This window comes from Dermacentor silvarum, chromosome 1 (genome assembly GCF_013339745.2).
Source record: "Dermacentor silvarum isolate Dsil-2018 chromosome 1, BIME_Dsil_1.4, whole genome shotgun sequence".
NCBI classification, from domain to species: domain Eukaryota; kingdom Metazoa; phylum Arthropoda; class Arachnida; order Ixodida; family Ixodidae; genus Dermacentor; species Dermacentor silvarum.
This window is the reverse complement of record NC_051154.1, coordinates 119999922-120027457: the sequence shown is the minus strand read 5'-3', so window position 1 is coordinate 120027457 and position 27536 is coordinate 119999922. Positions and strand designations below refer to the sequence as shown.

General features: G+C 43.4%; 2 protein-coding genes across 3 annotated transcripts in view; one reads left to right on the top strand and one right to left on the bottom strand.

Annotated features, from left to right (window-relative positions):
- Positions 1 to 18174, top strand: part of LOC119435928 (inactive peptidyl-prolyl cis-trans isomerase FKBP6) — a 38043-nt gene extending 19869 nt beyond the window's left edge. For both annotated transcript variants that reach the window (XM_037702629.2, XM_049660902.1), the window contains exons 4-7: positions 2209 to 2339; positions 6336 to 6588; positions 10049 to 10479; positions 17748 to 18174. In XM_037702629.2, the coding sequence (XP_037558557.1) occupies positions 2209 to 2339; positions 6336 to 6588; positions 10049 to 10479; positions 17748 to 18018 (1086 nt within the window). In that variant the 3' untranslated portion in view covers positions 18019 to 18174. The remainder of the gene's footprint in view (positions 1 to 2208; positions 2340 to 6335; positions 6589 to 10048; positions 10480 to 17747) is intronic.
- A 1960-nt stretch (positions 18175 to 20134) lies between these two features.
- Positions 20135 to 24258, bottom strand: LOC119435927 (WASH complex subunit 4-like). Its single transcript, XM_037702628.2, is given in 2 exon segments — positions 20135 to 21093; positions 21095 to 24258. Coding segments are annotated over 2 exon segments (3447 nt in total). The 5' UTR covers positions 23822 to 24258; the 3' UTR covers positions 20135 to 20373.
- Between the last annotated feature and the right edge of the window lie 3278 nt (positions 24259 to 27536).

The window sequence follows — 27536 nt, the reverse complement described above, 5'->3', positions numbered from 1 at the left end:
TGGGTAGATTTTGGAAAGCTGGTCGGGCCTCAGCCCCCCCCCCCGGGAAAATGAGAACGTTCCGCCTATGCCCCGAGACATGGTCGTGGATGTTTCTTATATATATATATATACACACACACTTCAGAGTTTTTTTAGTAAAACAACAAAAGCACTTAGGTGGGAAGTATTCATCTCGCTGCCCTATAGGTGCACCCAAGAAAAAAAAAAAGAAGCTTTTTGTCATAATTGCTCCTGAAAGTACTGAACAGTTGGGATGCCTTTCTGTGTCTCAAAAAAAAGAGGGGGGGGGGGGGGGAGACAGAAGAAACACTGTTATTCACTTTTTGTCATTTTCCCGAAACATGGTCTGCACGAAATGGCACAGCGCAGCCTAGGCAAATGTACCGCATCTCCTTGTCTGCTGCCTTCATGCTGCAGTGCTGGCATATTTTCACAACAAAACACTCGCAGCAAATTAGGAAGAAATTACTTTTTTTTTTGCTAAGAAAATATTTTCAAAGCTTTTATGCACCTTCTGAAGCAGTTACTCGCGCAAATGAAAAATTGCAAAAAGTTTGTGAGATGGTGATATATACCTATGGTGGAAATAATGCTTCCCACATACTTGTCACACATATATAGCTGGTGAGAAGTGAAAGGGTTAAATGCCTTCATCAGTCATTTCTCGACATCCTCCACAACTTTTCCATTGATGCTTTATCAATTAAGTGAAGTAATTAAAAGTTAGCCAATTAAACTTGAGCAAATAATTATTTTTGCAAAATAAGAAAAAATACTTATGACCAGCATGAATCATCAATGTCCATTAACATACAGTTATCACAGCTTTCTGTAAAATTCTTTATTTTTTAGCTCTTGATGACATTTATGGCATATTCGAGTGGTCGTTTCGGAGCGCTCTGGCCGTGCTACAAAAGTGGTGAAAAACAATGTTAAAGCTGTATTATGACAATAACCGGGTATGGAAGTGATGATCCTGCTATATTATCATCAGAGGAACCCGTTTATGCGAACGGTAACGCTTGTAACTGTTTTACATCACCTTCGTAGCGTTACCAGAGCCCGCTAACACGACCACCCAAATATGCCATTAATTTCCAGCCGGTATGTGGCACATCCAGGTCAGAGTCTGCGTTCCGCTCTCTGTCCTCCTGTGCTTTATGGACATTGTCCAGTTGTGTGTTTACTTCCTACTTTTGAAAGGTGTAATTCAAAATTCTTGCTTAGTGTAAATGGTTAAGGCTTACTTCATTTGTTCCCTCAAGGCATAGAGGCATTATAGAGGGGAGCGGTACAATTCAGAAGTACAGTACTAATAATAGAAAATTCTTAATTATACTATATTATCTAATAATGCGCTAAGATGAACGTCTTGCATGGAAATGATTGATCTGGGAAGGTGATTCTAGTCCTACGAAGTCTGTGGGATAAATGAGCACAGGCAAGTCTTTGTGTGACATGTTTATTATGACTTCATTACTGTGATCGATGAGTGAGAAATATAAGTAGGTATTTTGTATCAAAGCAGAGCTGTGGGATATGATAATACATCTTGTGAAGTAATGTTTACAATGTTTATGGTGTGATGCAAGCGAGGCCAGCTCAAGGGCACTTTTCATCATTGTGACACTAGCTTTGTGGTTATTGTTATTTTCAATAACTCTGGTGGTGTTATTCTGGACAAGTTTCATTGTAGTAAGAAGTGTATTAGAAAATGAAACCGACATAGAAGTTCTGTTTCGACGAGCGTGTTGTAGTGTAGCAACTTGAAAGGAAGAGCATACTAGAAGTTATGACGATAGCCTAGCATGCGGTCAGCATTGTCATTGTCATCTCATTGGCTAGACAAACTGGAAGGGCTATGGACTCTGTCTTATTTGTATTATCAGCAGGTTGCTCAATGAATCTGTTGGAGGTAAACAAAGGTGCTCTAATTGTTCGGCCTATGAGAGAAATGTTTGCCCAAAGTAGCCACAAGCACTCGTGTCGTGTTTGTTCCTCATTCCTTCTTTATCGTGCTATTCTTTGTCAGTGAACATTGAGCTTGTCTTATTTGCATTTCAGCACACTTTTGCTGTTGAATATATCATCGCACAACCTTATTCAGTTATAGTATATCTCACACATGAAATTTAGAGATGAGCTTTCTGGCTGTGAATGGATGTTATTTCTGAATGTTTCCGTAAAGCAGCAATACTCCTGCAGGTAATGCGGCCAGGTGCAGGTCCGGTGGTGCCACCAGGCAGTGGTGTATGTTTCCACTATAATGCCTACCTGGAGATGGCTGATGAACCATTCGATTCCACCCGGCTACGGGGCCGTGCTTTTCGCTGCTTGTATGTAGTCCTTGCTTAGACATTGTTGATTAACCTTTGAAGAGACTAGAAAACACAACTGACAAGCATAGTTGGTTGTGACTGAAACAAATGCCAAAAATTTTGTCTCTGAAAAAGTTTGTTCGTGTTATCACATGCGTGGTAAAATGGGCTGTTGCAGTTCCTCTTGGAAATGCTGCTAGCCTGAATAGTCTGTTCCTGATGCTGGGGTGTCCTTTCCATTGATGTGAAGCAAACACCACAAGTCTGCGGTGGATGTAGGGTAGAGAAACATAAGGCATGTGGAATTTCAAACATACATGACATTGGTGGCATACCTTTTTATTTTTAACCCTTTAATGACAACACATATAAATACCTGAAAAAAAAATGCTTATTTTCTATCTAAATGTGCAAAAGACTTCAAGAATAAGCATGATCAAAGAAAAAAATTATTGCTGAAACTTTTTCAGCAATAGGAAGGAAACACCAGGCAGAAAACTGGAAGTGGGCTTCACCCTAAGCTACCAATGGCTTCGTTAGAAATTTGTACACACAGTTTAAGTATGTGACGCATAGGTGTACATTTCATTTGCTTTACATCACATGTTTGACACCACTGCAGCCAGAGATCTTGCTTCAGTCTGTGTTCTCTGACCATGCTTTCAAAAGAAAGCAAGTCGTGTGCTTAACTTCTTCCTCGTCCTGTATTCCTGCTCTAAACCAAAAAGTGATGCTTGCTGCCTCTCATTCAGTGTTGGCCAAAAACATTTAGCCAGGAACTTTGCAGTCAATACCGAAGCTCGGCAAGAAAAAAAAATTTTTACACTCCTCAATAGAATGTTAGCACAGCATGCAACTTACTGCAAACACGGCTAGGTTTGTGGTGGTCTACATAAACCAATGCTGTGTTCAGTCAGTTGATTTCACATACAGTCGAACCCACTTATAATGATCTCAGATGTAACGAATTATCAGTTATGATGACCACATTTCATTGCACTTACGGTTTTCTGACCTCGCCTATAGAAACTGCATCCAGATATAACAAACATCTTTAAAAGCGTTGTACTGTTACAACAAACACTTCAAACCCGGTCACGGTAAAAGGAGGGCGAACGCGAAGTTCAGCAGCATGGAAGCCCAACCGAACTAGGCACACGGTGTAGCGCGCCCCCTGCTTCAGACCTACCGCAATGAAGATACAACCAGCAAGATGAGCAAACGTCGCACGAGGATTTCGGAAACCACGATGAAAGTCGCTAGCTTTCAACCGTGCTACGGTCATTATGCTTTCAAGGCATTTCTCCAGCATGCTTTGGGGCGAGGCAGTACTGCGGCTATGGCGTCCGAGATAGCTGGTACGCGCACGCCGATGCAATCTCGGAGGCCATGACGGTGGCACTCTCGATTTTGCGCAGTTCTCTGTGTGGCACCGCGTGGAAACTCATAGACTACACCTATTTGGACAACTTAGACCAACGTTTGCTCACGTGTTGCTATCTTATCGTAGCTGTCAATATTCACAGGGTCCGAGTCGGCATGAACTCACCACGACGCGCCACTGCCACGCAAAGTTGCAAAGAGTTGGCGGTTACTAGGCTGTTATTGAGAGTTCAGGTTCACGATGGTGTTTTACCTTTAGAATTTCATACTCTTTCAGCTGAAGTGACATAGAAAACGTAACTTCGCTGCTCTCAGCGCGCATGTGGCTGCAGCTGTACCGGCAAGACCTTTGCCAGATGCTGGCATGCCGCAGTCGTTTGAGCTTCCAGCCAACTAGAACGCTTCGTTATCATATGCACAATCCACTTGTGCCCCGCTGATAGTAAAATATATTGCAAGTTCTAGAAGAAAAAGTGGCGTCAGCTGCGCTCGTAGTTTCGAAATGGCATGGGATCTGTACCAGCCAGGCGACGTTTTTAAAAAGCTATGACGCCACATTTCGTTTTTCAAATGACATTTTTAATGGAAATTTGCAGCTAGATGTGGGAAAAATCTGGGAACAAAAATTAAGATGAAAATTCAATTTTATAACCAGAGTGGTTTCGAATCGTAACTGCCGATGCCAGCTTCAGTGTCGATAACTTTTGCACGTTTTGAAGGGCCTGTTCACATACTATAACGAACTATTTATACAATGACCACTTTTTGCTGAAGGTTCGTTATGAACGAGTTCGACTATTCTTGTAGATTTCTATTGTAGATTTCAGCGTGCACAATCGACAAGGGCACTAAAGAAAGGAACACATGGACACAAGTACTTACTTGCAACTAATTTTTTGTCAAGGAAACCACAAATAAATCAGGGGAATCGTGAAGAAAGAGAAGAAAAAAAACTGAAATGTACAGTCGCGTGCAATAAGAGCAACATGGTGCTTCATGTTCAAAAGGGCCCCAAGGTTGCACAGCGGGGCTGACATAAAATAATTGGAGAACTAAACACCGTTAAAATTGCTGTTATTTATTACACCACTTTTTCTTATGTCAGTGCTGCTGTGCAGTCTTAAGCCCTTTTGAACTTATGCACTTTATTGCAGCTCATATTGCATGCGACATGTCATGAGTTTCTTTTGTACCCTTGTCGATTGTGCATGCTTAATTGATTGTAGTGTGCAATTGAGTCATGTTGCCAAGAATCTGGTCACTAAAGGTGGTGCGGGCTAAGTGTATGAACCACAATTATGCTGATGTCACACGAACTGCAGACGGTAAAAATGAAAGTATGTGCATTAGTTAGCCTTAAATTGATGCGTTTCATTCCTTGAGCACTGTACACTGTAACAAAGCTGTTTGAGTGCAGGGCTATTTTGTATAGTTCTAAGGTACTTGCCTCTTTGCTTAGCAGTAGGCTGAAGAACCATATTCTCAATTGATTACTTTGCAACACAATTTTTTATGCATTATAATGTCTTGCTTCAGGCACTGTACAGCTGCCATTTGGCACCAGATGGCACAGCGAACAGTAGGGGTGAGTAAGTAGTAATTTTCGAGGCCGAATCGAGTTGTGCCAGAATCGAATTGAATCAAATGCTGAGTACCTTTTGAATAGTTTAAAATAAAGATATTTTTTAATATTAGTATAAAGCAATGTTCACATCCTAATTTCATATTGTTAGCACCTTTGTCATTGCATTGCACATTATGACACATGAAGCATACTTGGGACTCACTGGAACATACATGGCTGTCAATTGTGAGAATGAAGTTAAAAAAGGCAGCCTTGTGGGCCAGTTATTGTCTGACTATGCAAAAATAGGCGTCATCTGCAGCAGTAACAAAGTGAAAAAAAAAAAAAAGGAGATTGTTTCTTTAGTTCGAATAGTCGTGGCTGATGGCGTCACTATTAGACAATAGATGAAACAATGCTACAATGAAGCATATGCAGAGTTATTCCGAAGAGAAGGAATGCAGGTGCAGCATCCATGAATAGTACCAAACAATACCCACTTCATGCAATCTGATTAGACAAGACTCATTATAGAATCCGCGACAATGTTGAATGTTGGGATACAGTCAGTACATCTTCTGCTGAATGATAGCTTGATAACAGTGATAGTCTGGTGAAAAATGGTCACAGGCAGAAGAGCGAAATAATGTACCCATGACAATTTTGTGGTTCTGGCCTTCCTAAAGTAATGTCACAACATGTGTGAAGTGATTGTCAATTTTTAAACATTATTTGAGATTGAGAACTTGTAATTTGAAACTGTAGCAAAACTTGCTGAACGTGTTGTGTGGCCAGCATTTCTTCTACACTCTATCATCCGTTACACTGCTATAGACAAAGTCTCTGCCATGAGTGGCAAGTGTTCTTTGAGGTTATCACAATTCTGTAGCCCATTCTATTCGTGGGCTTAGAATATTACTAATTCCAATAAAGTCCACCTGCCTGAAAGGTGTGTTTCATGGCATCTTCCACCGTTTAGCCTGTTGGTCCACTCTGCAACTGATATCTCTGAAAGCGATCAATTGGGAATACATCTGAAAAGTGCTTCTTGGGAAAATTGTTTGCAGGCTGGATGACATGATCATACCTGGGCTCTCCCTAGCAGTGGCAACCATGCGAAAGGGGGAGATTGCACGATTTCTTGTGGCGCCACAGTATGCGTTTGGTCGTATGGGCTGTCCACCACGCATTCCAGCTAATGCTACCATCCTGTACGAAGTGGAGCTGCAGTTTATAGTGAGTGCCAAGGATGAACTTGAGCTGAAGAGCTTCATGCAGGATGGAGACGAGCGACGCATGCCTTTCACCGAACTTCTCGAAGTAAGTATTTGAGTGAATGGGGCACATTTTATGCCTTCACTCTTTTGCAACAAACATATTTGACCTGAAATCGGAAGTTGCATAAATTTTTGTTGCAGCTCAAAAGCAATTTGCAGCATGTGTTCTTGAATGTAGCCGTACGTTTGTGTTGCTTCTGGTACCTCTCATACTAAGGGAAGCTAATATATACTGTTTGTAGAATTGTACCTGCTGAATCATCACTGAATTTTAATGTGGCAGCTTTTCACCCTTGGAGCCATGAGGTTTGTGTTTGAGCTCCCACTTTGGATAACAAAACCGGTTTATACATGTGCAACTTTAAAGAGTCCTTGAATGACGTGCATGTGCCATGTGCTGCGTTGAAGCCTTCTCAGAGCACAAGGCATAGTGTGCATGTGCAAAGCAGGAACTTGCCGGCTTCACTGATTCATGAAGACTGCATTGATCAGAGTACAATAACAGAGCCCAATAACGGAGCCCAAAAGGTGTTAAAGGGCAATCTACAGACAGAAATGTTTGGCAACATTTAGGTGCTGTGTTGACAATGGATGGTGCCCTCTAATTTAGCTGCTGTTTGTCACAGCGCTATTCTGTGTAAACTGTTACTGGCCTCTTCCAAATGTCTGAAAAGCTTTTAACATTAGGCAAGATGTATGCACAGCAACATGAAGAGGCTATGCCTCACAGCACCATTTGTCCCCATTCATAGTTTACCTGTTCATGTTGCCCAGCATAGACCAGTGCAGTGCATTATTCCAAAACCTGACCCATTTAACTTAAGGCATTATAGCCTGGAGTGTACAATAAACTGTGGCCCTTACTAAAATTTGTATCAACAGTTGTCATGTCTGTGAGATTCTACTACACAACTTTTCTCAGAGTTTGTGTGCATGTGATGTGCATTCATTGCCTTAGTATCAGCTAGTCAGAATAGTTTTGCAAAACTTGTTCATGTTATTTTTATGGGGTTATTGGGCATTCATACTACCTGAGAATGCTTAGAGAAGTGCGGCCACAATATTACGTTGAAAAGGCTGCACCTCTGAAGCACCCTGTGCCAGTCCACATTTCCCGTGCCATTGCTTCAGTAGGAAAAAAATTCCAGAAAAATCTTCAGAGCACATTTGGGCTCATGTTTATTGAATAGGGATCCTCAGAGATTTCAGTTAAGTTCCCCTAATTTACATGTGTTAATTTTCATGGCTGTTTGAAAAGTCATAACGGCATAGTTATACATAAAAGGCTTGCATGGTTTCAACTTGAACACTGTATAACTGGAACCAATTTTACATTATTAGGTGTATCGGAGAAGAGACAAATATCGAAGTACACATTCGTGCATATTGCAGCAGTGGCATAGGCAGAGTTGCGGGTCTAATCCTCCCTCTCAAAATTCTCAAGTTAATGTGTGTACTATTGCGAGCAGTATGAGAACACAGGAGCGCTTGTCAAATAGCCTTGAACCCTGCTATGGGCGATACGCGGCGGCCGCCGTCGGAAACAAAGTGGAAAGGGGACACTGTTCTAATAACTGTTCGTAGTCCCACCATGGGTCTGTTTACACAAAGTGCGAAACTTCACTTCGCCAGTGCACAGTGATAACTAGAGGCTGGATCATTAGGCATTAAAAAAGCGCGTTTTAGGCGCCAAAAATAAGCAGGCAAAACAATGTTTTAGGCCTCCAACGTCGTAAATATAGGCAAAATAAAATTTTACATAAATACAAATAATTTCAAACGAAGACGTGCGCGGCCTATATCTACGATAGGAATACAAGAAATGTTATTGTCTATGATGGCACAAAGGTGCCAACAGTTGAACATAGCCGTGCAATTGTCCCATAACACTGCTGAACTAATGAAGATCAATTGGCTTAATTCAATAAGCACACTGCTCATATTCATGTTCAATGGCCACTGTACTTGAGTGGCGCCGCATATAGTGTAACAGGCATGAAAAAGAATACTTGAAAGCTTGGAATACTGATTTAAAAAATCGATACTTTATGTCTGCCGGACGCAATTAAAATAAGACACAACAAAAACAGACAAATAACAAATGCAACAGAGACTACGATTTATTAAGAAATTAGCACGTTCTTACATGAGGACTGTTAGGTACAACTCTTGGCAATTTTCTCGTATACAATGACATTATCTGAATTGTACAGGCAAGGCGTCCCAACACTGCCAAATACCCTTCCGCCCATTTGATGTGCACATGTTTGAAGAAATCTGTTTGGAGAGCACGCGGAACGTGGTCTAAGAATCACTGTGAAGATTGTGGAAACAATAGCAAACTACCACCATCTCCAGATTTTTGGATTCAAAATTGTGCCTCTTGTCACTGAGAATGATCTCGTATGCTGAGAAGGAACGCCCGACGGTGGTGAACACCTTAAAAAGTAAATTACAAACGAAACAAAAGCCACGTGCACATCACATTTTTCTTTCTTCTTTTGTTCTTCACTCCTTTCCCCTGACGGCTCTCCGTGGTTTCAGCATTCGCCAACTGCTCGCGCATGTCAGCTCGGCGGCGTATGCTGGCCGGCGCGTCCCATTTCAATGCTGCTAGCAGTTGTTTTCCGGGAGTTGGTTGAACTAAATGACTAGGTTGAACCCCATAGAGTTCCGCACAGTCAATGTTGCCCGGTAACATGAATAACGGTCTATAACTGCACTCGAAAGCGAAACTTGAGGCTAAATAGGGCTAATATAGGCGCCGATATTGAAAATAGGTATGTATAGGCATTTATAGGCACTATAAAAACACTATAGAAGCCCTTCGTAACCTCTAATTCATGGTCATATATCAAAGTGGGGCGATTGGAGCGCAAGGAACAAAAAAGGCATTTGCCTAAAATCCGGTCTCTAGTGATAACTGTTCGGTATTGCGGTTACTGGTAACATTGTGCACCGAAGCTCGGCCAAAGTAGCACTGTTTTAATCAGTAAGCAACTCGTCGCGTCGATTGATATAAAAAAAAAAATTGTTTAAAATACGAGCCAAGATAAAAAAAGTTCTGTCATACGGTTGCACGAAGAACAAAAAATAAAGCATGAAAAAAAAAATCACTCGCTATAAGTCACTGCGGCACATAAGTCTTATAGGCTGTCAGCGGCCAGTGAAACGCCGTAAACTGTCATTTTTGACAAACGCAGGCGTGGTGGGAGTGCCAACAATTATCGGAAGAGGTGCTAGTGGGCTGGAATTTCCCCTGTTTTCGACAGCGCCATCCGCGTATCGCTCTAACTCGGTTTCAAGGCTATTTTCCACGCGTTCGTGTGTTCCCGCTCATGTTACTCACGATAGTACATACGAGTATGTAGTATAACATTAAATATCAACGCACTTGGAACTATGCAATGTTTAAGAAAAAGGTATGAAATTGGTTTCTAGTTTGTTTTTGTTGATGGTTGTTTCATTTTTAGTATATTACTCTCTTTTCCCTCTTGTTTCAGAGGTGTATTGCCAAAAGGCGAATTGGCAACACCTTCTTTGAGCAGGGTGAACATCACCACGCAATCAGGAGCTACATGTCTGCTATAAGAGCCTTGGAAGATGCACGGACAAGCAATGAGGCGGAAGACAATGAACGTTCTGGAGTGCTGCTCATGCTTTACAACAATGTCTCGCTGTGTTTCATCAAGACAGGCAAAGCAGAGGCAGCTATTACATATGGGAAGCGAGCACTGCTGAGCCATCCTGACGATGCTCGTGCTCTCTATCGAGTTGGTGTAGGGCTCAAGATGACTGGTGAATTTGATAGTGCTGCTAAATACCTGCGGAAGGCTCTCCAAAAGCAACCGAATTCTACACACGTTGCAGAACAGCTGCGCAACATAGACTGTTTGAAGAGGCAGTTCTTCGCTAAAGAGAGTGACATGTGCAGGTAACTCGCCACCATTTTTCCAGACAGTGAAAGCTATATCCATTGCTTTTTTGCAAACCACTAAAGCAGGCATATATAGCCCCTTCAGGTGCTGCGTGCACAATTGTGTACGCCAAGCTACACTCCATCTCACCATTCATTTGCAGCACTGTCGAAGCTGCAGGACTCCTTAGCCAATAGGAGGTTCCAAATACCCCTCGAGGTGTTTTTATCCGCACCGCGTTGTCTGCTCAGTGGCTGCTGAATTCACTGTATTAGACGTGCATGCGCAAAGGCCCTAACATGTCACGTATTGCTATATGATGTACCAAGCAGAAACGAAAGTCTCCAATCCCAGGGCAGGGCAGGGATTCCTGCCCTGCCCACACAAACGTGTGGGTACACAAAAAAAATGTATTCTGGCTACTTTGTACACCCCACACACATTCCAGACCAACCATCACATTTGTGGGGGTTTCCCCTAATTAACCAATCTGGCTAGTTCGCAAACGAGCCTCCGGGGGGACCACCGCTGCATTTTCAACATGGCTCATCCGAGCCGGAGCAAGTGGCCGCTGGTACCGACACGTAAGTGGCAGATAATACTGATAATTTGCGCTTGGAAGGCAATGCAATTTTAAAATGTGCCTCCTGATTCATCAAAGAATATATCTGTAAACAATTAGCGAGGGTTTTGCGAAGTGCCACCCACACATACGTGTGGGTTGGGCAGATGTGACTAGGAACGCAAGCTGCATGGTAGCTCTTGAAAGCAGGCATCGAAGCCAAGGCATTATCGCTTTGACGGTTTTTTTTTTTTTTTTTTTTTTTTTTTTTTTTTTTTTTTTACAAAGAGCAATGTTGGTGCTTGCTAGTATTGTTTGAAAATGTGTTCTGCAGGGGTCTTCAATCCAGAAAATGAAGATGACATGGAAGAAATTTTGAACATGTTTGAATCTTCCGATATTGAATGCATCAGTGACTACGACGACCCAGACTGGGAGTCGCACGCGCTGTACAAAGTGCGACGTCTACCTCTGTCTGACAAGCGATAGGAATTGCTTTAAAACTTTTCCTACTAGAGTTTAGGAGGTGCAAATTCGCATGCACTCACTTCTTTTATTGTACTGGAAGTCATACTAATAAAAGCCCAGCCCACACATATGTGTGGGTTCATTTTGAACATAACAAAGTAAATATTTTCATTCTTTGACGATGGAGTTTAGTTCAGAGGTCTACACAAAGAAATAATGCAGGAAAAGCCATTTATCCAGCTGTTTGTGCACGGGCAGGAAAGGGCAGGACCATGTTGAGGAACCATTTTCTCAGTAACTGAAAGAAGTATCCGCATGATGCATATATCATTTTCTTCCAAATTTTGCTCTCTTTTAACTGTACTAGACAATAAAATCGGACTAAAATTACCAATTTGGTGAAATTGTTCCCACTAGTATCTAAATTCTGGCATTATTTGCATATTTCAAAATTTGTAATGCAAAAATCGTTAGGTGCATATTTTCAATTCTAGCAGACTAGTTGTTTACGCTTATACAGATGACAGGGGGAAAAAATCAACTGGTTATCCTGGAAGACACAAGAAATAATGGTACCTATGTAATAAAAATCTTGGTTTTGAGATAATTGAGGTTAAAGTAAGAAAACAGCCGAAAAAGAAACATTTTTTGCCGCAAACACAGTTTCAAGTTATCTTTAGTATCCACCAGCTTGTTAATCATTGTCAAAGTCATTTTATCACTTTTCAGCCTGTCATCTTGCTTGCGTTGCCTCTTTTGTGAGCTGTGGTGCAGCTCGCTCCGCAATGTATCGTCGAATGTGGTCCACTTCTTTCAGCCAATTGACTGTGTTGCGATAACTTCAGAATGTTGGCACATGCAATATTACCATCACTGAATGAAAGAAGCGCGTCCAATGTTGCAAGGAATGCAGCTAGGAACGAAAAGCGTTCGAACAGACGCGCTCCAAAGCACAAACGCATGCACAGTGTTGAAAATCAGCTATCCAATAGTTGCCAGCCAATTTCTCATATATAGCTGATTCCAGACAAGTGTTTTGGTTTTCGTGCCAGAAGTTTTTTAGAAAAATTAACGGTAAGCATGGAGCACATTCGAAAAGTGGGCGTGTTCGCTCATGACTTGCTTTTGGAAAAAGTATTTTTCAGCCTGAAATAAGATTTTCTAAGAAAAGCGCGAATATGAAAAATGTGCAGAGAACACTTCCCACATTGCAAAGAAAAAAAATTTTTTTTTTTTTTTTTAATTCTACCTTACCCATTGCCTTTAAGCAGACAGCTGCACCCGAAACTATATTCCACTGCGCAAGGATATTGCCTGTGTATGCCTCATACCTGCGGAAGCGCTGCAAATGACTTACGCGATGGAGTATAGTGCATAAAAAGCAAAAGCAGTGACGGAAATGTCTCACATACATCTTGAGACACTGTAAGTAAGTTTGAATATGTGTGAAGTGTTTTAGTGAGACGAGTTCGAAAGCTGATGGCTGGGTGTTTTGCTCTCGGTGTCAGTGTGTCGTCACATAGTGGGTTCACTTCTTTCATTGTTTTTCACAATGTTTCACATCAGGCATATATTTCAAGTGGCTGGACAGGTGCTTTTGAAATATGGTACAGATGAAATGCTTAGTTGATGTTTTCTTATCTGACATTCCTGTCGAGTTCTTGCCTGGAGTCCACATTCTGTAAGCTTGATAAAACTTGCTGAAGAATTGAAAATTCTTCGTTCCTTCTGGAGCTGTATGTTTTTCAAGATTCTGACCTTGTAAACAATGTGGTGAATATAAACTTTTGATGAACAGAATTGGTGCCTGAAGGTGATATTGTGTTGTTGGAATAGGCAAACCATGAGCTATGGTTTCTTTAACTCTTTCGTTACCTTGCTTATATAGAAATCAATCAAATTGTCGGAACTAGCCTCCAGTGCTCCTAGCACTTCTTCCATAAAACTACGCAAAATTTGTGTTTTGGTTGACTCTGCAACATAAATTTTAAATGACAGCAGCGGTGAAGACACAGAAGCTTCTCTCGGGTTGTCTATTTTCCGATCCGACGTATAGGCTGTTTTAACAATGTCTCAAACAATGGTAGATGGTCATGAGTGCATGTAATTTTGATAATTGTGTTAGATTAATATCATGTGCAACTTTATTTTACCCACCGTGGGTTTTTTTTTATTTTGTATTGCTTTGACAGTGTATGTACAAATTGTTACAAGCAATCATTCCTGTCGTGGGAGGTTTTCACTCTTCCAAGAGCACGCAGTCAATTTCAGACCGACCTTTGACCGAAGCTTGACTAGCAGTCTAATCTCTTACATTTTGAACCCCACCTGTGCAAGTGCCCTTATTCATTATTGCACAATATTGTACAACATTTCACATTACTGTGCAGCATTGTAAAGGAACTGAACAAAGCACGTGGAGGCTCCAGCACCAGTTGAACACACATTAGACCACCTTGCTTGCACAGAAAAGCTGATTGAATGCAATAATCAAGTATGATGAGGTTTCTGCAGCTCCCTGACCTGACCACCATTGCTTCGCAAGCCTAAAGGAGGCAGTAAAAAAAAAAAAAAGATACAGGTGCTAGCTGCAATGCGTAAAAACAAATGCTCCCTGCACAATAGGAACTTGCCCATTTTCACATTTGCGAAGCTACTGCTTTCCCGCGTAGCATGGACATCACTATGACACCAACAAATCTTCATAATTTTTTCGAGTGATCTGACTTAGTACTTTACTTGTAGACTTACAAAAATCTTAACTACAGACCATTTCCTTGCCCTTTTGGGTTGCCATTGCTAAGGCAGGCATCAAAAATGAAAATGCAGCACAACCTCATTGAGACATTCCAGTTTGTTGCTTTTTCTTGACTTTTATGCTCTGAAGCACCAGTCCTGTTTAATTTCCATAGAGCCATGTGTATTAGCTTCTCGTTAAGTTTTTCTTCATGTTTATGTCCAAAAGCTTCAGTGGCGAATCGCCGACGCAGCATCTATCGGCGATGTCTACATTGAATGCTGATGTAGCCGCTGAAAACAGTCACCTGAGCCTTTTGTGCAATTCAGAGGGATCTCAATCGCTGTGTTCAGATTGCCATCGCTCTCCGATCTCGGCATGGCTCACGAAGTTAATGGCCTGAATGAAGGCAACCCACACCCACATTTGCAGAAGGTGTCTCGTGACCAAGAACACCCTGCACGGTTACTTCGGTATATACAAGGATGCACGGAAACTGAGAAAAGGCTATGAGTGCTCAAAAAGAGGCTATTATTGATGATTTGACCCAAGTGCCAGACAGAAATTTTAAGCTTCATTTAGTGTGCTTCACAGTTATGACCATTACAACATAATGAAGCAATAAAAAGCTTTATTGTGTGTTTTCTCAATAGTTTGTCAGCTTTTTATTCCATTTGAAGTAAGGTTTTGTGTGCGAGTAGTTTTGTCTCATCAGCAGTGCTGTTGGGCAGGTATTATCGGATGTTACGTTTTCTATGATCATGTCTTCTTTTTCCATGGTCCCCTAAATAATGTATCAACAGGAGTTTACTGCAAAACAATGAATGCAGGGCTGCTTCAAGGTGCATAATTGCTTGCTCCTGATCAGTTCAGATCAGCTTACTCAAACTCGCCCACACTTTATTCCCATGTTTATTATGCACCCTGTGCTCCGGTGGCTATTGCAACGTCCTTTTTTACTTAAGCGATATTGATTGTGGCGCTGTCTTATACTGTATACAGTGGAATCTCGTTAATTCAAACCCAAATAATTTAAACTTACGGTTTATTTGAACTGACGCTGGTGGTCCTGCCAAAATAGTGTATTTATATGTGCAAGAATGTTGGGTAATTTGAATGTGTAAGCATTTGGGACGGTTAATTTGAACATACTGTGCCGCCGACTGCGGTCTCAACAGTGTGCCAATTCATGCAACGGCGCTTCCGATCCCGCGGTGCGGCCACGTGCTGGTTGCTGCTCCCATCTCTTGTTGCAAGTACCATCTTTTGGCGCATATAACCCGCACTAAAATAAATTAACAGTAAAGTGAGGGTGCAGGTTAAATGGGAATTCTGCCTACAAGTGTAATTTTCACTTTTTCCCTGTACTTTTTCAGGAGTTGATTGTGCAGTTCCATGCTCTTGCAGCGCCAGTTCGGAAGTGCAGCCACAGCATGACACTAAAGCTTTCCAGAAATTAATGCAAAAGTGCCAATGTAGCGCAGGTCTTCTGCTTCTGCGTTCACCTCTTGCACCTTTCATTGCTGGTGTTAACCTGTGTGTGTGTTACGATTGCATTGCGAATGCTCACGTTTTTCAAATTTGTGGCTGCTGTGCGGTCTCTTCCAGCACTCCCACATCAAAATTGAGTAGTATAACGGTCTAGTTGCAATGTAAAAAATCTGATACCCCAATATTGAGAAGAGGTAGTAAGAAACTATTTTGAATTTGAGTTCAAGCTCCTTTCCTGCCTGTCGCAGGACACATTCAAAGGCCATGTACAAACACTGGCTTCTCTCGTAGACATGGATGCCAGCGTCGCCCATTAATGGCGCAATTTCTGTCAGTACGCCATTCAGCAGCATGGTCATATTTCTTGTAGGGTCGTCTGTTGCCGTGGTACCAGTTCTGGCACTGAGAATTTCAGCAGTGCAGAAAGTTCAGGAACTGAGTCTGAACTTTACCTGCGCTTTTTGGAATGAGCGACGCCGTACAGAGAGTGCCACGCTTGCACCGCTGAAACAAATGGTGAAGTGCAGCACTGCCAGAACTAATTAACGTGGTGCAGGCGAATGGAACAGATCTATTGTCAGCTAGCTAGTGTCAATCAAAATGGAGGTGGACGAGGATATCCCTGCATGCAAAGCATTCAGCACAGGCTCTCCTGGGCGGTGCATGGAAAGATGGCATGAAAAATGGAGTGCCTTTTTGCATGCCAAGGATGATGCCAGCTTGCAAACTATTTCACCCTAGTATGTATGAATGTAGGCTTCCAGGCACATCCCTGCATACCAGGTCATGTTTGCATAGTTTCTATTTCGCTTCTTGGCCTGTAGTCAAGGTGCCATATTAGATCCAAATTATACATCACAGGAGGCAGTACTGAAAGGAGTGCAGGGCAGAGATAATGTAACAATTCTATTTCAGTTTTTTTTTTACTTTATACCAGCCCTAGTCATGTTTCCCGTGATACCATTGATCAGCACGTTACTTGAGATGGCTGGGTGGTGCGACTTTTTTTTTTTTTTATGTAAGCCTTATACCTGTGTCACACGGGTACATTTGGAAGGCCTTCCAGTCGACGGCCTTCGAAACGCCACAACTCTATCGACTCGAAGGAGTTGTCGCGCTGCTACACGGCACTTTTGAAAGGCCGTTGAGTGGTTCAGGCGTTTCTCGCAAAATTGTGTGGCGCTGCGGATCTTTATTTTCGTTTTCATGTAACCAAAAGTTAAAGAACATTAAAACCACTTAAAAACGCTATAATTTATTTTATGTTGCGAATAGGCGGCGATATGACGGAATCCGGCAACACATAGAGTAGAGGGAGAGTTTACTAGACAACGTGGAGGAAGGAATGAACACAAGCACGTCGCTGTTGTCGAGAGTACGTGCAGTTCGCACATATGAAGTGGTGAAAATAGTTTATTTAATAACTAATAACAATCATGTATAGTATTTTTAGAGCATTTTGGTTGGATTTGTTCTTTCTAACCGTCAGTACGAGCACACTGTGAACGAGACGGCATGTTCGCGCTGTTTCCGCTTCCGTTGCTCAAAGGCCATCCAGATTTCAATAGAGTTGTAGGGTGCTCCGTTTACTCGATAGACTATTGACTCGGCGGCCTTCGAAACCGCACGTGTAGCAGCTCGAACTTGACCTTTGAGTCAACTGACTATTGGTTGGAAGGCCTTCCAAACGCCCGTGTGACACGGGTATTACATATACAAGTAAATAGAACTATAAGTACACATTATATTAAAAAAATAAAAGAATGACAGGACTGAAAATTGACAAAAATTTGTCATGTTAATGTGGTAGAAATTGAGAGAATGTTATATAGTATTGTTAGCCAGAAACCTTCCTGGTTTTCTTTAATTACTGCACATTTTTAACGAGAATGTGCAGGTGTCTAAGTTAGTCATCACTGTGTAAGCTCCCTGCATTTTGAATGTGTAATACTTTATGTATATTCTTTAACCTCGTATACCACCTTTTCAGCAGCTGAGGCTTGTATGGTTTTTCTTTCATTTTACAGGAGAATGTTTAATAATGGAAAAAGTGGTATCGCAGAAGAGGAGGCAAAGCGTATTGTTGCTATGGAGAGGTCTGGTGTGACCCCAAAGATGAAAATCAGCATACGTGAGCGCCTGGAGAAGTTCAAGCAATCGCCATCTAGTACTCCTATAACCTTCACTGCTGGATTCAGCGATGCACATTTTGATTATATTCGTGCTGTTTCAAGAAGTTTGGGGCTAAGGTGTGAGGACTTGCCAGAGGAAGGTGTCAAAGTGTGGCACATTGAATAAGTTTCAAGCTCCATTATTTACTTATGGTTTTGTCGCACATCAGCCCTACTTTCTTTCTCCTTCATTGCCTCATAAGAAAGCTGGCTTTATTTTATGTTGTGTGTTAATGTAAACATGAATCTTCTGTAGAGAGATGAATAAAGCTCTATCTGTCATTCATAATTGTTACTTGCTTCTATCCACCAGTGTCTGCAATGTTTTAATAATTCAAGAAGTCTGTTGGTTGCCATCAAAATGTTACTGCAAGTTCTGTGGTTTAAAGAACTCTGTGTTACAAATGGACATCAAAATTATCTGATGACTACCAGACAGTGTCGCTCTTCTGTACTAGTCTTCCAACATGCATTAAAAATTTTTGAACCCATGAACATGTGTCCAATTATCACAAGAGCAGCTTGGGCTTGTTGGTACATTGTTGTTCCGACGTGATTGTCTGAGTGAAAGCAGTGCTTGCAAGTTCATTTTTGAATCATAGAATGTCAATGAGTTAATAATTTGCAAATCCACAAGGTTGGGGAAGTTTCATGAAAGTGAAAAATAGCTTTTCACCCTAAAGTGGGACAACGCCGAACCTTGGGGATGAAGCTTAACATTCAGTTTGCAGGTTTCTGCAGAATTTATTTGCTTATTTAATGTTTCTGCACTTGAATGTTCAGTTAATTTGCTTGCTGTACGATCTGCTAGCCACCTGACTGATAAAGCAACTGCCCCAGAAAGGTGATGGTGCTATGTTCGAACCTTTGGACTGGGAGATGAAATTTCAACTGCAAAGCTCCCCAAGCTTAGGTCTTTGTAGCTTTGTGTTACTTTCAGGTGGATTACAATATTTCCCTTTCATTATGGAATGTGATGCAGCATTTTATAACACTATGAAAGAGTGTAATGTAGTTTTGGGAAAGCTTGCATGCAGCCAAACTTCAGTATGCCCCGAAAAAGTATTAACGCTTGCTACGGAGTTGTGTACTTGCATCTATAGTTTGTCATTCCCAGCTTGGCAAATTTGTCAAATTTTGCAAGGCCGCGTGCAGGGATAGAGTTTTTTTTCCCCCCAACTCTACAACAGCCAGGAATGTTCGCCCATGTGCCCAGCTCACGGAATAATACGGGCGCACTGTAATACGGGCGTCGCGGCGCAGTTTTGATCGCGATCGAGCCCGATCCGGATCGAATTTTTCGGTCGCAATTGGCTCTTTTGCACAAGCTGTGGGAGGGAGCCAATCGCAGTCAAGAATTTCGATCGCGATCGAAAGTGGCCGTGTGATACCGGTAAATTTCATATTAGCATTTGTTTTGGCTTGCATCTGCGTTCTCTGATAGTTTTATAGAATATTCAACTCGACATGCAGAAGGCGGGCGACACCCATCAATTCCTCCATGTTTTGCAGGTATTTCCTGCTGCACTGACGCTTCTGCGCGCGCGTGTATCACTGCGTGCATGAAGACGTCACTAAACCTGGATATACTGTGCTTGAGAGAGAGAAAAATGCATGAAAGCCGCGAGAGCGATGTCCACTCGACTCGTTCACTTTGGCGACTCGTTCACTATCACCCACAGGATCCGACCCGAGCTGTAAAAGTAAATGTGCGCGAGAGTCGGGAAGATTAGCGTATGAGGGGGGTTATGGCATTATATGCTGGCGATGGTCACGCTGTTACTAGGGCAGAAATGCATACCACGTTCTAACTGCGTTAATTGCCTCTTTATTATTATTATTTTTTTTTTCCGGTTACGATTACAGCACAGTGTACAGCACCCGGTGTACGCTTCTCGTTCACAACTACACCGATCGATTAGAAGTTCATAAGCGATGAATAACACGATTAGCGACGCTAACCAATGATGGCAACGACGGATGGGGACGCTAAAAAAGGGACGTTAAAAAAAAAAAAAAAAAAAAAAAGTCAAAACGGCTTTTTCTGCCTGCAATGAACTTTACAAACGTACAGTGGCCCGCGTGGTTATTACGAATGACCCCTCAAAAAAGTTCACAGGCATAGTAAACTGCAACCTTGGCTACCCACTATTTTGGGTGGCTCATTAACAGTGCACCTTATCGTACAGCTTGGTCCTTGGCGTGTGCCTTGGTAGGCACAGTAATATGAAACGAGGCTACCAGAAGTATCAAAATTTCCCCTTTATTCACCAAAATTCATATGTCGCTGCATTATGTATTGAATGCAAGAAACATGTTGACAGGCTCTTTAACAACCTATTTACAGTACCAATATTGTGCTCCCAAAGAAATCGGACTAGATTGTTCAATGGAATCTGTTCAGTTCAGTCGAAAAGGCAGATGTTCTCATTCAACAGCTGTGCTGTAGTGGACATGACAACGGCCATGAAGGTTAACTTTGCTATTCACAAGCCAATGTGCCATCATCGGTCTTTTCTTGTTTTTCTTCTTCTGCAGTCAAGTCTGCACGGAAGAAGATGCGTGCACTGCTCAAGGAATAGTTGAGAAGGTCAAACTCATGCCGGTAAGTATCCAGACGCTTTCCTGTTAGCGACATTGCTTGTTGCAACTTTTCATCTTCTTTGCCAGCCGCTTCTTTCTTCTGCTCCCTGACTTGAGCAGTGTCTTTTTGGAACTTCTCAGACACTGATTGAAACCAGTGCAGTGAGTCAAAGTCTTGGTACTGGTCCAGCAGCTTCAAGATATATGCCACACCCATGGAAAAGCCGTCATCAGTGAATGCTGCTCCGACTTTGTTTTTGCGACTCATTCGCTCCTTGCAGGACACAGCATGCTCAACATAGTTGAGGGTCAGCGGTGGGAGAATAACAAAGAAGTTTCTCAGGTGCATGTTGCTGGGATCTCGAAAAGTAGGAGAGAAGACATCAACCAGCAGGCGAAAGTACTCGCTGCCCTCCGAGAAATTCTTGGCTAGGCTTGCCACTACAGCGTCCAGCCTACAAGCAGCTTCTGTGCAATCATCCCCCAGTAGCGCTTCCCGAGACAGCTCTTCAAAATTAGCCACATACTCCAGGTCGGGCACAAACTGGATAGCGTTGCTGCAGCAGTGCAGCCCACCTGACCGGATCATACGCACATATCCCATTGCATTGCCCACCTTGGCTTACGAGAGTGCGAAACTGGTCCAGAAAGCTTTCACCATCAGGTGTGAGGCCCAGTTTGCGGATGCCACGGTTGAACTTCTCTGCACGGTCAAATGGATACTTTGGATCACTCTGGCTCCGGAGCTCTCGAAAGTACCTTAGGTCTTTGATGAGTCGAGACTTGATGTGTTCATCATACAAAAACTGAGAAAAGATGTAGAACTTCTTTCGCAGAAACTGGTATGTAAAATTGACTGTTGTGTTCATGATGCCTATGCCATGTGTACGAATGGAATTGGCAATATGCCGAATGTTGATTGTGTTCAGATGTTTGTTGTTGCTGGTGCGTTCCACAAAAATCTGGTTGTTCAAGTTGTAGTAGTAGCGAGAGACAAAAATGTGGATGTTGCGCATTATCTCAAGCACATCCAGACCTTGTTCTAAAGTTTGGCTAGGAAGGTGATCTTCCACTGTAGTCAATCCATATTTCAGTCGTGCCATGCTACGCATTTCACCATAAGTCTTCCAGTCATGAAGTGCCACTGTTGTCAGGTTGTAAAAGGTTTTGTCAAGGTAGTGCTCCACATATGCCTTGACATTGATGACCTGCCCAAACAGCCTTATGGGTCGAATATGCAGGATCTGGGCGTAGTCCTTGAGACCCACACGGAATGGGTTTCGGTCATCAAGTTGAAGGTGGTAGTGAGTCTGCAAACGTAAATCTGTTTCTACGTCCTTGCAGAGTTTGTCCAAAATGTGCTCCTTGAATTGCCCATATATTTCTTCTCTGAAGTTGTCAAGGATAGCCTGGGGATCGGAATCATGCTTGGTGGTTTTAATTGCTCTACCAGTGTCTTTCAGTGCAGCAACAAGGTAGTGAATGCGATGACCATCCACGGCACTCTCATATACATCATCCAAAAAGATAGGAAATACCACTCTGTGCCAATACAAAAAGCTCCCATCAGCACCTTCTTGAAGTTTCTCATGTAGCTCACCAATCAAGTCAAGCTTTCGCATCACAGAATAAAAGGAGGCGATTTCTTCATCTTTGAAACATTTCATCTGTACCCCAACAGCAATGGCAAGATGGATGATCAGTCGTCTTTCCTTCGTAGCTGGGCCATTCAAGCACTTCTCAACAAGCACAAGTGCAGAGAGAACATCTAGCCTGCGTTCACTGTATTTCTTGTCAGAAATGAGCCTTTTCTTGGCATTACTAACAGCGAATAAGGCCACATAGGTCAAATGTTGCACAATGTGAGTGACAGAATCGCAAATTTTCATTGTTTGCTGATGGAACATGCTTTCAATGGCTTTCATCATCTCAATCATCTTGCAAAGTTGCAGAACAGATGACTTTGTCATTGGCTTGTTCAATGCTACATGCAAATTCATTAAAGTTTTTACCTGATGAGAGATGTACCATGTCAAGTAGATGCCCTGAAGTAGCAGAGAACTACGGCGATTCAGGTCCTCTAGCAGTTTGTCTGTATCTCTCTGGAAAACAGACTCCATGCGGACAAGCCAAGAAGAGACCTGTACGTGGAGTGCCTGAACATCTCTTGACAGCACTGCAGACTTCTGCTGAAGGTAGCCGAGCCTCTGTCTTTTCACAGCATCTTGTGCTTTTTTGTCCAAGGAGCGCATGACCTGAGGCATCTGTAGCAACAAGAACTGGTCTGGAAACCATAGAATGTTGCCCAAAATATGCACTGCTGGCACCTTCTTGTAAACATCCCACAAAGCTTTAAAAAATTTCTTGTCTATGTTTCTGTAGATGTAGTAGTAAAGAACATAAAGTGCATATATCCCTATAAGCTGCTTGCGTTTATCCAACTCATTTGTTTCACCAAGTTTGGCATCGACTTGTGCAAACCAGTTGCGTATGTTGAGTGCAAACTCCTCGGCAAAAGCACCATTCTTAGCCACGCAAAGCGTGTTGTCATCAAAGCCTTGCTCTACGCAGCCCATGAAAATGCGACCTTGCAAGAGCTTGTACTCCAATTCACCCATCAATTTGTCCAGTGCTTTCATGTCTTCTGGTACAACACTAAACTTTGCACAGTTGTTATGTACCGATTTGAGCATTCTTCTGTAAAGCGTCCAGTGTTCACGGAGGCCCCCTTGCGCTTGCACAACCTCGTCCAGGGTCACAAGCGACGCCAGCATTTCGCCCAAGTGCTCAAAGACTGTCTGGAAATGCACGTCCGTCACATCGATGACGCAGGATGCCTTGCTCCTGTCGTAGAGTGCAGACATTTGCTGAATGACATTTTTCGCAACTAAGCAGCACCGGCTCACGTGACAAGACAGGTCTTGCATTAGGCCGATCATTCTGCCTACAGCGACTTGCGACTCGCCGTCAGGCACGTTGTTGCTGGACAGACTTCCTTCTCCATAAAAGAGGAGAGCATCATGGAATCTCGACTTAGCTTCACGACAAAGCTGCTTCATCTCGGCGCACAATGCTGCGAGAACAGTCATTACTTTATTGAGGACTTTGTTGTCAGTAGAAATAAGCTCCAGGAGAGTAGTGTTCTCGTAAGGCACCCACTGCAGCTCAATCAGGTCGGAGTCTATATCCCATGCTTCCGTGATGCCCTCGTCGAACGACTGTTCGATATTCTTGAATGCAGTGGTTAGGTCTTCCATAAACTTGCCATATTTACGAAGTTGCAGCTGTCCTACTATCCGAACGACTCCCTCGTCGATATCCTTGTCCCATCGCTCTCCAGCCATCATACAGTATAGCGAGAGGCTTGCTGACCCTGAAGCTTGATTTCTCCAAAGCGAAAAATGACGCGTGTCTTTGCAGTTCAGTCCGCAGTGCGAGACTTGCTCCTCACATCACAGCGGCGTCGGTAGTCGGTAGGTGGACCCATCGGTGACGCCTCCTAAGTTCGGTCGTACGAACGCTGTGCTAGCAAGCACGAAACATTCACGAATGGTCTCGGCACAACTACACTACAAGTTAGCAGCCAGGTACGAAGCAGAAGCATTAAAAGGGCCTGGTTATATGCATGTTTGAGTCCCAGAACAGGCTCCTGCAGATAGAACACTTTACGGACGTGTTATCACCCATGGTAGACGGTACGTGACGACTGGACAGGACGTCAGCACTCTGATCATCAGCGCTATATCTACGCCCTTCTCTCCCTTTCATTTGTCGCTCTTGCCATCTTTTGCTGCGGAGCGCTGTTCCTCTCTCGCTAAACTCTATTCTAGCAACTCTATGCTCGTGCGAATGATGGTGATACGCAAGTGACGCAGCTCGTGGTTGTAGTGTAGAGTTTACCGTTAGAATAGTCGGTACATGGCGTGAAAAATGAAAACAGCTGAAACAGCGAGAAAAAAAAAAAAAAAAAAAACACGATACAAGAAAGAGATAAATGTTTCGGCATGGATGGATGGATGAGGCTGAACCCTTTAAATCGGGCGGTGGCACACGCCACCTAGCCATGTGGCAACAGCGTTGTTACTACAGTGTACTAGATTCTAGTACACTGTAGTTGTTACGTAGTGTTGTAGCCACCGTTACAGTGTACTAGAAGGGGGCAGTGGGCTTACTCAGCCGCTCCTCTGACGCAGTCAGCGTCGCATCCAAGAGGTGGCGCCACTGGCAACTTCAATAGAAGCTTTGCTTGCAGAAGCTTTGATTTTCCTTGCGTTTCTGACGGTTTCAGTTCGAAGCAGTTCACACTCTTATTTGTTTTTAATTTTGACATACTTGAGAGCCTTTACATATCTTTAGCAAGCACTATATTTGTTTAGACCACATGATATTTGCCATAATAGTACCTTGTGGAAAAGGAAGATGGCAACTCTTGGGCAATTTGCTGCCTATCCTAACTCTTAAACCTTATTTTGCAAAGAGGTCGTCGCTGACGGATTTTGCTTATGTGGAAGGGGCCTTCGAATTTTCAGAATTATCGGGCAATCGTAAAAAAAAATTGAAAGAAAATTTTGAATGAAAGGGACGGTGACCAAATATACGGTTTCATGCCGTGTCGACCTAATGTAAAATTTTGTCAGACAGAAAACAGTGCGCACATACTGCGCGAGACTAAATACCGACCGCAACATCGCCCAAGGTTAGCGCTATAGAAAACACCATGTTGGCAACCCTGGGCTGCTCACCAAAAATTAGCTTTTATGTACCCAGAATGGAGCCTGGAATTCCCTAGTCAAGTCGACCAGTTGAACAGGCGAAGTGAAACTCGCTGTGCGAATTTTTTCGCTGCTGCCCATATGATTAATGATGGACCCGCCTATGCGCATTGTTCCGTTTATAATATTTTCTGTGTTTGTTTGTTTGTTTTAGCCAGGATTGCGTTATCTCGCGAGCGCTCACATGAATTCACGGGGAGATTGTTAGGACTGTCAACAGCTTCATCTTCGGCGATGCCTTGTGGTCTTGTGTGGCATGTGCGGTCATTTGGATGAATCGTCTTGGTGGCGACGATTGTTGACCCTTTTTGTGTATGTAAGTGGTCGATTGTGCGTGATAAGGAATCGGTTAGTCGCATTAACCTGTGTGTGTGTGTGTTTATTTGACAAGAAATTTAGTTCGCTCCGCGGTCAAGCTTCAGGTTCTTTCTGTGTTCTCAAATTGCGCAAGCTGTTCACATCTGTGCACCCACTAACCTCATGATTCCAAAAAGTCACGTTAGAAACATGATCTGTCCGCTTTCTTGAATCAGTGAGCTGTTGTCGGTTAGACCTACGGGGAGTCCGCGTGGCAGGTCGAAGAAGTAAGGTGACTGTTGCAATGCACCGGTGGATTGTCAGCGCGTTTGTCAACGCAGGTTATAGGCTGACTTTATTTGAACTTGTGAATCGACAAGTCGCGCAGTGTGTGCTGCTATGAGATGCAGAATATGCAAAGGCACAAACGGAACCGAGATCGAGTTTTCTCAGACGTGCAAAATTTTTACAATCGGTTCAGGTCAGCCTGCTAGCTGGAACCATGTAGTGCTGATGACATGCTGATTGCAAAATAAACTGCACCACCAGAAGTTTAACAACTGCCTTGCGGAATAACAACTGCCTTGCGCATAAAAGGCGTCAAGAACGAGTCGAGAGAGCGTCTCGTCACTGCCCGATCGCTCAGCACCAGACGGCCGTGGCCAGTTGCCTAGCAGCTCACCTACCCGTCGTAACACGTGTTAACTTAGATTTCTCATAAATAAATGAAACGTAGTTTCATTTATCTATTAACTTCCTCTTCAGAATAAGCTGCAAGTGTGGACCTTGCGCCCACGTCCATCTCCTGCGTGCAGGAGAGACGTTAAAAAATGTCACAGTTTCGCCCTAAGGGCGAAGCAATGAATGCGATAGCAACACAGCAATGTCATACGAAGTAAGGTGAGCGGCTTTGGTAGCAATATGAACTGTAGTAAACATGAGCTGATTAAGTAAGCAGGTGTGCTGCGGCGTAAGTAGACCGACATGAAGAGAGACTCGATGACCACGAGGAGGCGCGTGTGAAACGGTGGTGTTGATGAGAAGCGCTTCCCGTGGGCAGCGCGTGCGAAGGGACACACCTGTAGCGCTGCACTGCCGACCCGGGCAGCATTGCATGTGTAGCGTGCGTTGGAAAATGTGGCCCGACTATTACTAACTGATTGAACAAGCGTGGTGTGAGCGCGCACAAACAAACATGAATAGATCACACTGAATGACTGCAGACAACGACTGTCAAAACGCTGGCAGCAAGCGCATATATACGCCGCAGCAGCGGGCGAAGGTACGTGCGGTCTATCGCTTCAACGGAAACGGAGCGGCGAATTCACGGCGCATAAAGGTCAGAGCCGTGTGGAGATAAGAGACTGTGCGGACGAGCGACGAGCGCGGTTGTTGGCAGCGTAGAAGTCAGCAGCGCTCCCTCCGGCGCTGGCTTCCCGCTTCCTTGCTTGCGCGTGGGTGATTCAGTGCGTTCGCTCTCCGTGATAGCGCGCGTTCCCGCACGCTTCCGCTCGGGCATACGGCGCGCGGCGAAGATTTTATCTATAGGGAACCTCACGGCGACGGCAGAAATCCGGTAGAAGTGTCCATATAATTGCTATCGCAATAAAATCTGGCTCACGCACGTACGAGGAGGGGGAGGCGATAAGAAGGCGAGCGCGGCCCGCAGGCGCCTGACTTTACTAAGGACATCTCCGCCTCGCAAATCTAGGGAACCGTACAAGACGAGATCTGGCAACACTGGTGTGTTCTTGTGGGGATTTAGTCGCTCCCAGCTGCGCCGTCGCACCCACGCTCCATGGATGGATGGATGAGGCTGAACCCTTTAAATCGGGTGGTGGCATGCGCCACCTAGCCATGACTATTAACATAATTTGTACTTTGTGGTGGGTGAAATTTCACCCCTGCCTTGATTTTATCCACCAATCAGATAACCTCTGTTTGGTTATTTCTACCCGCTTAACGTCTATTTTGCCTTCACTGTCCCTAAACC